This window comes from Neofelis nebulosa, chromosome 16 (genome assembly GCF_028018385.1).
Source record: "Neofelis nebulosa isolate mNeoNeb1 chromosome 16, mNeoNeb1.pri, whole genome shotgun sequence".
NCBI lineage: Eukaryota > Metazoa > Chordata > Mammalia > Carnivora > Felidae > Neofelis > Neofelis nebulosa.
The window spans coordinates 25,164,144-25,173,685 of record NC_080797.1 but is presented as its reverse complement, the minus strand read 5'-3'; the positions used below and the strand labels follow the sequence as shown (position 1 = coordinate 25,173,685).

Genomic DNA, 9,542 nt, shown 5'->3' with positions numbered 1-9,542 from the left:
CATGGATCTTTCTCGGAGGCTGAGAAAAGTACAGCCAGTAATTAAAGTCATGTTTTCCATTAATAACAACAACAACAAAAAACCCCACCAGCAACACAACTCTGCATGCCTAGTTTCACACAAAACTTTCCACGTGAGAGGCAAATTTCATTGCCAAAAAAAAAAAAAAAAAAAAGCTGCCTTCTCATCTCTAACTCACGTTAAGGGAACGTCTGGGGTTTACGCATCATGTAAATATTGCCATAAGCTTGGCTCCTCTTTTCTGATTTCTACATCAGCCACCTGGAACATTTTACAAACTAGAGGCTGGGTTCAACGTATGGAACATCTTACCAGAGTCAGCCTAAGAGCTGGTGAACTTCCCGATGACAGCCAACTGCAAAGGGGCTGGAAAAACAGACCCGCCAACCACCAAAAACTACGGGACTCTGTGGTGCCTCCTGGTTAAGCACAGTTAGCTGCTTAAGTTTGAACTTCATCCAGCTGGACATTCGGGGCACAACTGCAACCTTGGCATATCAGAAAGAGCACCGGATGTAGAGTCCAAGGCCGGGGGGGGAGGGGGCGGTGGTCCTCGTTCTGGCTCTGTAAGTGGCCAGGCTGGATGAGGCTTCCGTTGTGTCACCTCAAACCTTTTCTTCCCCATCAGCTACTCAGGGTGAGACAGGAGGGGAGCAGGTTGACACTGGGTGTTCCTAGTCCGGCTCTTGTGAGCAGAGAAGAGAATGAGGACAAGTAGGTCAAAGTGCTTCGGGGCCTTGAAAACATTACACACATGGCAGGGATTGGTGTCGCGGGAGGGCTAGGGAATCCCCTTCCCTTTCTAGGACCGGAAACGAAGATCCGAAAAATCCATGCCTGTGTTTATGTGGAAGAAAGGATTAGAATCCACCTATTGTATATCACTGATGAGGCAAAAGAAGACTTGTGTAGCAAGGATGCCCGCTGTGTTGTTACCCTTATTAGAAAATTAACCGCAGGTTTTTTTTTTTTTTAATTTTTTTTTTCAACGTTTTTTATCTATTTTTGGGACAGAGAGAGACAGAGCATGAACGGGGGAGGGGCAGAGAGAGAGGGAGACACAGAATCGGAAACAGGCTCCAGGCTCCGAGCCGTCAGCCCAGAGCCTGACGCGGGGCTCGAACTCACGGACCGCGAGATCGTGACCTGGCTGAAGTCGGACGCTTAACCGACTGCGCCACCCAGGCGCCCCTAACCGCAGGTTTAACCATCAAGTAATGTGACTGATTTTTAAATAAACATACCTAACCGGGCGTTGTCCCATCCGGAGTGGTGAGTAGTCACCTGGGCAGGGGAAACACTTATTTAAATTAGATTTCTCATCATTTGGAAAAAAAAAAAAAGTAACTCCTCTTTTGGAATTGTTCCTAGAGCCTCTGGCATATTCTTTGGAATGTGCATGTCTGAGGGTGACAAATTTTTGTCCTTTCTGGATAATACTGATTTTTGTAAATAGCCCAAAGTTATTTGGCACGAAGGGTAGGTAAATGAGCTCAACAATACCTTTTTTTTTTTTTTTTTTCACTGCAAAAAAGCTGTGACTGTAAGATAGGAGGCCTATCTTCCAATTCCAACAAAAGAGTTACAAGTAATTGATTTCAAGCATCGCCAGGATTACTGGAAAGGGCCCGTGTCCTTCCTGAAGTGACTACGTCACAGACGAAGAGCTATTTGGAAATGGATTTCTACATTTTTATTTTTTTTTTTTTTTAATTTTTTTTTCAACGTTTTTTATTTATTTTTGGGACAGAGAGAGACAGAGCATGAACGGGGGAGGGGCAGAGAGAGAGGGAGACACAGAATCAGAAACAGGCTCCAGGCTCCGAGCCATCAGCCCAGAGCCTGACGCGGGGCTCGAACTCACGGACCGCGAGATCGTGACCTGGCTGAAGTCGGACGCTTAACCGACTGCGCCACCCAGGCGCCCCAAGATTTCTACATTTTTAGTCACAGCTTCACTGTTTATCTCACAAGACTGCTTGCCGCCAGACAGCAGATTCAGTTCTAACCAAGGACTCTGTACTCCCTTAGCCAGTTTGGATTTTCTTTTTTTAGTTATGGAACAATCTATCTGGAAATTAAGATAGCATTAATACCGTTACAATGTAACCCGAAGCAACTGCTAGAGTGGATTTGCTTCTGGTGCAAACATATACCTTACATTGTTATTTATTTTTTTGTTAATTTTTTTTAATGTTTATTTTATTTTTGAGACAGAGAGAGACAGAGCATGAATGGGGGAGGGGCAGAGAGAGGGAGACACAGAATCGGAAGCAGGCTCCAGGCTCTGAGCCGTCAGCCCAGAGCCTGACTCGGGGCTCGAACTCAGGAACTGTGAGATCGTGACCTGAGCTGAAGTCGGACGCTCAACCGACTGAGCCACCCAGGCGCCCCACCTTACGTTGTTATTTTAAAACAAACACAATCACACGTTCGTTCATTGAACGTGGGACACTGTGGGTACCTCAGTGTTAAATGATGTCTTTTCTTTTACGGAAAATATTATTTTCCCCACTTCATTTTTTTTTTTTTTAAATTGTGATAAAATTCACATAACATCAAATGCATCATTTGACTAAAGTATACAATTCAGGGCATTTAGTACATTCACAACGTTCTGCAACTGTCACCAATATGTAGTTCCTAAACATTTTCTTCCTTTTTTTTTTTTAATGTTTATTTTTTTTTCATTTTTTTTTCAACATTTATTTATTTTTGGGACAGAGAGAGACAGAGCATGAACGGGGGAGGGGCAGAGAGAGAGGGAGACACAGAATCGGAAACAGGCTCCAGGCTCTGAGCCATCGGCCCAGAGCCCGACGCGGGGCTCGAACTCACGGACCGCGAGATCGTGAGCTGGCTGAAGTCGGACGCTTAACCGACTGCGCCACCCAGGCGCCCCAATGTTTATTTATTTTTGAGAGAGAGAGAACGAATGGGGGAGGGATAGAGAGAGAGAGGGAGACACAGGATCCGAAGCAGGCTCCAGGCTCTGAGCTGTCAGCACAGAGCCGGATGCAGGACTCAAACCCATGAACCGTGAGAGCATGACCTGAGCTGAGTCGGATGCTTAACCGACTGAGACACCCAGGCGCCCCTAGTTCCTAAACATTTTCATCACCCCAAAGGAAACCCTGAACCCATAAACAGTCACTCCCCATTCTTCCCTCCTCCTAGCCCCTGGCAACTATTAACCTGCTGTTTCTATGGCTTTGTCTATTCTGGACTTTTCATATAAATGGAACCTCACAATATGCAGCCTTTTGTGACTGGCTTCTTCCACTTAGCACAATGTTTTCAGGGTTCATCTATATGGTAGTAGCATGTATCAGTCAGTATTTCATTCCCTTTTATGGGTGAATAATTCCATTTCATGGATATACCACATTTTTGTTTATCCACTCATCTATTTTTTAAAAATTTTTTAAATGTTTATTTATTTTTGAGAGAGAGAGAGAGCATGAGTGGGGAAGCGGCAGAGAGAGCAGGAGACACAGAATCCAAAGGAGGCTCCAGGCTCTGAGCTGTCGGCACAGAGCCCGATGCGGGGCTTGAACCCATGAGCCGAGCGACCATGACCTGAGCTGAAGTCGGACACTCAATCGACTGAGCCACCCAGGCCCTCCTATCCACTCATCTATTGATGGATATAGGGCGGGTTTTCTTCTTTTGGCTCTTCTGAACAGTGCTCTGTCATGAACACAGGTGCACAATTTTTTGTTTGAATACCTGTTTTCAATTATTTTTGACCTATAGGTAGAATTGCTGGTTCATACATCAGTTCTGTGTTTAACTTTCTGAGGAACCACCAAACCTCGAACTCATTTTTACTTATAATTTCAAGGTGGCTTGACTATTAAATAGAAGCAGTTGGACCGCTATCGGCAAACCTCAGGCTAGGCCCAACGATGTCTCTCAGAAACACTGACCAGAGCCAGTTAGACTCGATCTGAGCCAACCAAGGGTTACAGGCAGGGCTTTGAATAGCTTTCTCTGCTGCTCTGCATGTCACAACATGAACCGGCTGGGCAGGAATACCTTCCTGACTCCTTGACACCCTAGCTTCTCCATTATGCTGCACACACTTTTGGAAAAAGAAAAGCAACATGTTAACTACCTAACTTCCAGGCTTCCCTCCTGTTTTTGCAAATGAGTTCAGATCAGCATCTGGAGTCCGCAGAGACATGGTGCGTGGGGGCCACACCTGCTCCCCTGTTGTGGGCTGAGGTCAGCTGCTTCATGGTTGGAGAACAGAGCCTCCTGAACACTATTGAGACTAGAGAGATTTTTCCATCCAGGGTAGACTTTTACCGTACATTTTGCCGGAAGGCACCGCCTGGTGATTCTGACTCTATCAATCCATAGATTCTGGAGGTGAACCTATCCTGCTTTGTAGATTGTAGATTGTCCACCCTGCGGGCTTGGCCAGGACAACAGGACACAGTCCTACCACAGCCATGTTTACTGAAGCCCATTTACTGACTCATGAGGCTTCTCGGCCATGAAACCAACCGGACAGCAAACTGATTGGCACTGATTTTCTAAATTTAAACCTGCCCTGTGCCTCTCGGAGTGCTGACCTCTTAACCACAACTGCCTAACACAAGGGTGGCTTCTGAGACACAGGGCCCCAAATCAAGGAACGTTACCTTTGCACTGCCCAGAACAGAGACCGACCAAAACGGCTGCTTCCACTTGAAACTAAACACTGAGAATAAAGAAGCTGGCTTCCGGGGTCCTGTCTGCACAGTCTCTCTGCGACCCCAGCTGTCACTTGTCGCTTGTCCCCTGGCAGCCCTTTCAGGTGTCCGGGCCTGAATCTGCTGTTAGGACACAAAAAAGTCCCTTGGCTGGTCATATCCTCTGTAATCTGGCAGGAAACCTAAAATTTGCTTGCTCCAGTCCTAGGTCAAACAGACAGCTTATCTGCTTCCTTGTAGGGAAGAGTCTGCTTCACTGTGTCCGGTTTAGGGGGATTTTCACCATGACCTCACCCTCCTGCAGCTACCTACCATCCACTGACTTCGGTGCGGCACAAATGAGGCATTAGCAACCCCTCCTCGCACATCTCAGGTTAACATCAACTCCAGTATCTTCTCTTTTGCGGGGTCTGAGAATGCCAAAAAGAGTTGGGGGCGTGGGGAGGGGGGCTGATGATGTGTGGGTATCATTCCGGGCTTGGGAGAGCAGGATGTCAAAGAAACCACCTCAAGAAAAGGCCCCAAAACCTTCCAGACTCGCGCCTGCGGCCTGAATAGCACCCCAGCCAGTGGCCTCGAAATTAGGCGCGCGAATCTTGACAGCAGGCGGCGGGCACGTAACCCAGCAGTGAGAGCCGTAGGAGAGCCCCAAAGGGCAGGGTCTGGGACCCGGTCTCCGGCCTCCTGCCTCCGGGCTCGGGCTCGGGGAAGCGGCCCTCCTGCCAGTCATTGGGCGCAGCTAATGAAAGGGAAACAGAAAGTCGGGTTCCAAGCGCGCGCCCAGGCTGGCCGGAGACCACGTGACCATTCCCAGCCCCACCCCAACCCCCGCGCGCGCCGAGCGGCGGCCGCCGGCACCGGGGCTAGAGCTTGACTCGCCGGCCCACGGCTGGAGGCAGCGGGTTGGAGTGGGGTTGGTGGGAAGAGGCCTCGGCGTGCGTGCGTGCGTGCATGCGTGCGCGCCCCCCGGGAGGCGGCGGGCGCGCGCACGCCCGGGGGGCCACCACCCCTCCTGGCCCCGCCCTCTTTCCCTCCCTCCCTCCCTCCCCGGCTCCTCCGGCCCGCCCTGCCCGGCCCGCCCTGCGAGTCACCTCTCTGGTTCCCTCCCTCCCCGGGCGCGCTCGGGCCGCCGCAGCGCTCCCCGCCCTCGAGCCTCGTAGCAGGAGCTGCCCGCCGCCCGAGGAGGAGGTGGAGGGAGCCGGAGGGGCCCGCCGAGGCGGCGGCGGCGGCGGCAAGATGGCGGACTTCCTGCCGTCGCGGTCCGTGCTGTCCGTGTGCTTCCCCGGCTGCGTGCTCACGAGCGGCGAGGCCGAGCAGCAGCGCAAGTCCAAGGAGATCGACAAATGCCTGTCCCGGGAGAAGACCTACGTGAAGCGGCTCGTGAAGATCCTGCTGCTGGGCGCGGGCGAGAGCGGCAAGTCCACCTTCCTGAAGCAGATGCGGATCATCCACGGGCAGGACTTCGACCAGCGCGCGCGCGAGGAGTTCCGCCCCACCATCTACAGCAACGTGATTAAAGGTGCAGAGCGGGGGTCGCCGCGGGGATCGCGGGCCCGGGCCGGCGCGCGGGGGGGGGGGGGGAGCGGAGGCGGCCGGCGCGGGGCCGGGCACCGCCCTCGTTCGCTCCTTCCCGGGCAGAGGACCCGGCCCGGCGGGCGGGCGGGAAGGGGGCGCGCCCACCCTGGGCGGCGGTCCTGCCTGCCCGGGGTGCCCTCGACCCGCCAGGGGAGAGGATGCCCGGGGGCGCCCCGCTTTCCCCCTTGCCGTTCGAGTGCAGGTCCCCTGCACCCCCGCCTCGCCGCTGGCCTCGCCTCCGAGAGGGAAGTGCCTCGAGGTGCGGGGTGATCGCTCCCGTCTTCCACCGGACGAGGCCAGAAGACCCGAGGGCCGGCCCCAGACCTACACTCCCCCATCCCCCGCCCCGGCGCTGCCTGCCCAACCTCGCCGCCCGGGGTGGGTGACCCGAGTCACATGGGGTCGGGGCTGCTCCCAATTCCCTGCTTCCTTGGCTGCCTCCTAAGCAAGGGAGTTCTGGAACCGTCTCAGTAAGGAAACTTTTGCCTGAGACTTGTCAAGGGCGAAGGGTGACAGTTGGTGGGCCCTTTGGGGCAAAGATACGAAACTTCAGGGAGTCCTGTGCACTGTGCTGACATCAGGAAAGAGTAAACCCATGCAGTTAGTCTGAAAAAATTAGCATCAGTGGTTTTTCGCCCCATTGTCACGGCGGGGCAGGATGTTTTGCCTGTAATCAGTATGCAACACGTTCCACTCTCCTTTTTGCTTAATAAGTGGGGGCAGGAGAGGGGGGGTTCCACCTCTTGCTGTACTATTTAAATGAAACTGTGCGTCGGTATGAAGAATCTTTGGCCTAAAAAGTGATGCAAAGCCTGTGCAGGTTGAGTCAGTGAATCACTGTCGTCTTGGATCATAGACTCTGCTTCTGTTTGACAGCATCTTTAAAGCTGAACTTTGCTCTTAAGTGAATTTTATTTCTGCACTTTCGGAGAATTGGAGAAGGTGATTCTTATTTCAGCGACAATTATATTCCTTATTCTTAGTATCGAATATTTTCTACTTTTTATGAAAGGCATTTTGGCAGATTTGAGATACAGGGCCTGGTGGTTCAGGTGCATCAGGAAACTCCCATCTGGGTAGCAGTTGTCCCGGAGTTTGCTACAGATTTCAGCAGATTTTCAAGCAGTGTTTTTTCAAGTGGGATTTTTTTTGTTGTTGTTCAGGAAGTTCTTAAGCAACTCCTTCTCAGTCACTCTTTTTTTCTTTCTTTCTTTCTTTTTTTTTTTTCTTTTTCTTTCTCCCAGGATTGAGGAGAGGAAAACTTCTCCCCGGGAGTGGGGATCAAGGGGCAATGAGGGGAGAGGAGTCAGCTCTGAGCCCTGGTACCCCTGCAGCTAAGCTGTGTAAAACAGTTGTATTTGTCCCATCTTAATGTTTAGCACAAAGCTAATTGAGGGCTCTTTCAAGGCTGCAGACTCCGCCTTGCCAGTCCTTAATTGAAGGTACCTTTGTATCCTGATGCAGCCGAACTTCTGGAATTATGTCAATAAATAGAGTCAACATGGTAACTGATTTACGAGCCAGGTAAACACCTGGTCCTTGTTGTGCACCAGCTCCTGATGTGACCCTACTCTAACATTGGCAATGAGATGAAGTGAGTCACAAGACATCTCCTTTTTTTGAGTTGGCGTGATTAGAAGGTGGATGGCAAAAACGGGTTTTCAGTTATCCGGACAAGTGACCCGAGTAGTCCCGTGGCTGTTAAGATAGATGGACCAAAGGTCACAGTGCAGTGATCAGAGATAACTCGGTTTGAATTAACCTGTGCGAGTTGAACGCTCTGTTTTGATACACTTTTCACAGCTGCTCTTCTTCCCCGTTTGGGAAATCGAAGGCTTTCCCGTGACTTACCCTGATTTGAGGCTTGGTTTGGGAGTCTTTGAGTTTTGAATGTGCTCTTAGAAGACTGGGTGTCGGGTTAAAGCAGGATGCCTGGGGAACGAACGGAACTCTGAGTGATGATGTTTGATTCTCGACATTTCATAAATGTCTTGTTGAGGGGCTCAGAAAATCTTAGCCGCGGTTGCTTTCAGAGCCTACAGCATAATTTCTTTTTCCTTCACCAGCTCTGGTTCTCTTGTGACTCCCCTCTATTAAAACTGTGTAAAAAGTGATCTTATAAATTAGAACATGTTAAGATCCTTCAGAAAGAGCAATTGTGTGAATAGTGTTTGCTTTTCCAGGCTTTAATTTTATGACTGTGAACAACCGGCTTTTTAAGCTCTGCAGAGTTGCGGGTGTTTTGATGTTGGTCTGGGTTTTTGGAGGAGGTAGGCCTGCAGTAGTTACGAAGTTTCAGAAAGTAATACCGGGATAGAACCGGTGAGAGTATCCAGTGGCTCCTAGCTCATCTTTTCCTTTCTTTTTAAACAAAGGTATGCGGGTGCTGGTGGACGCGCGTGAGAAGCTTCATATCCCGTGGGGAGACGACTCAAACCAAGTCAACGGGGACAAGATGATGGCGTTCGACACACGGTCCTCCATGGCGGCCCAGGGAATGGTGGAAAGTCGAGTGTTTTTACAGTATCTCCCGGTTATACGAGCATTGTGGGCAGACAGCGGCATACAGAACGCCTATGACCGGCGTCGAGAATTTCAACTGGTAAGAGATTTGTCCTTTTACGTTGTCGATTTATTTTAGTGACATTTATCGGGAGCTGATTGTAATAACACCTGTTTTCCCTGACTCCCACGACAAAAATGTATCCGTCTAGAATTTTAGCCTCAGAAAAGTTGGGTTGCTATATGGATGAGCTTCTGACTAAGCAAGATAAAAATAAGCTGAACTCCATAGAGTTGGTGACGCAGAGGTGTTTAATTGGTCATTTTTTTCTTTTCGGAAATGATAGTGATTTTCATGGGTATTTTCTCCTCATTTTAGTCTCCTTTTGAAAATAATATCCTCTCAATTGCCACGATGAAATTCATCCTCCTAAAAAATGGATCTTTTAGTCTTGGACTGAGAGCTCAGTAACTGAACTGAGTTGTTCAAATGTGTCATTTAGACTTTGAAGGTACTCATTTTATGATACAGGTTAATTAAACATATAAAGAGACTAAAGTTCTTGATAACATTTAAGTCATTGTGCTTTTTATATATCTGCTTTCTCTGTGTGTTTTTTAAAGGTTTCTAAGCACATTTTACAAAAGGTTTCTTTTTTTAAGTTTATTTTGAGAGAGATAGCACAAGTGGGGGAGGGAGGTGGTGGGGGGGAGCGGGAGAGAGAGAATCCCAAGCAGGTTCTG

At 49.8% G+C, this 9,542-nt stretch overlaps 1 protein-coding gene across 1 annotated transcript in view; it reads left to right on the top strand.

Moving 5' to 3' along the window:
* Positions 1 to 5,777: 5,777 nt before the first annotated feature.
* GNA13 (G protein subunit alpha 13) overlaps positions 5,778 to 9,542 on the top strand; it is a 44,057-nt gene continuing 40,292 nt past the window's right edge. Inside the window, exons 1-2 of the mRNA XM_058705264.1 lie at positions 5,778 to 6,240; positions 8,672 to 8,898. Coding sequence (XP_058561247.1) covers positions 5,958 to 6,240; positions 8,672 to 8,898 — 510 coding nt within the window. The 5' untranslated portion in view covers positions 5,778 to 5,957. The remainder of the gene's footprint in view (positions 6,241 to 8,671; positions 8,899 to 9,542) is intronic.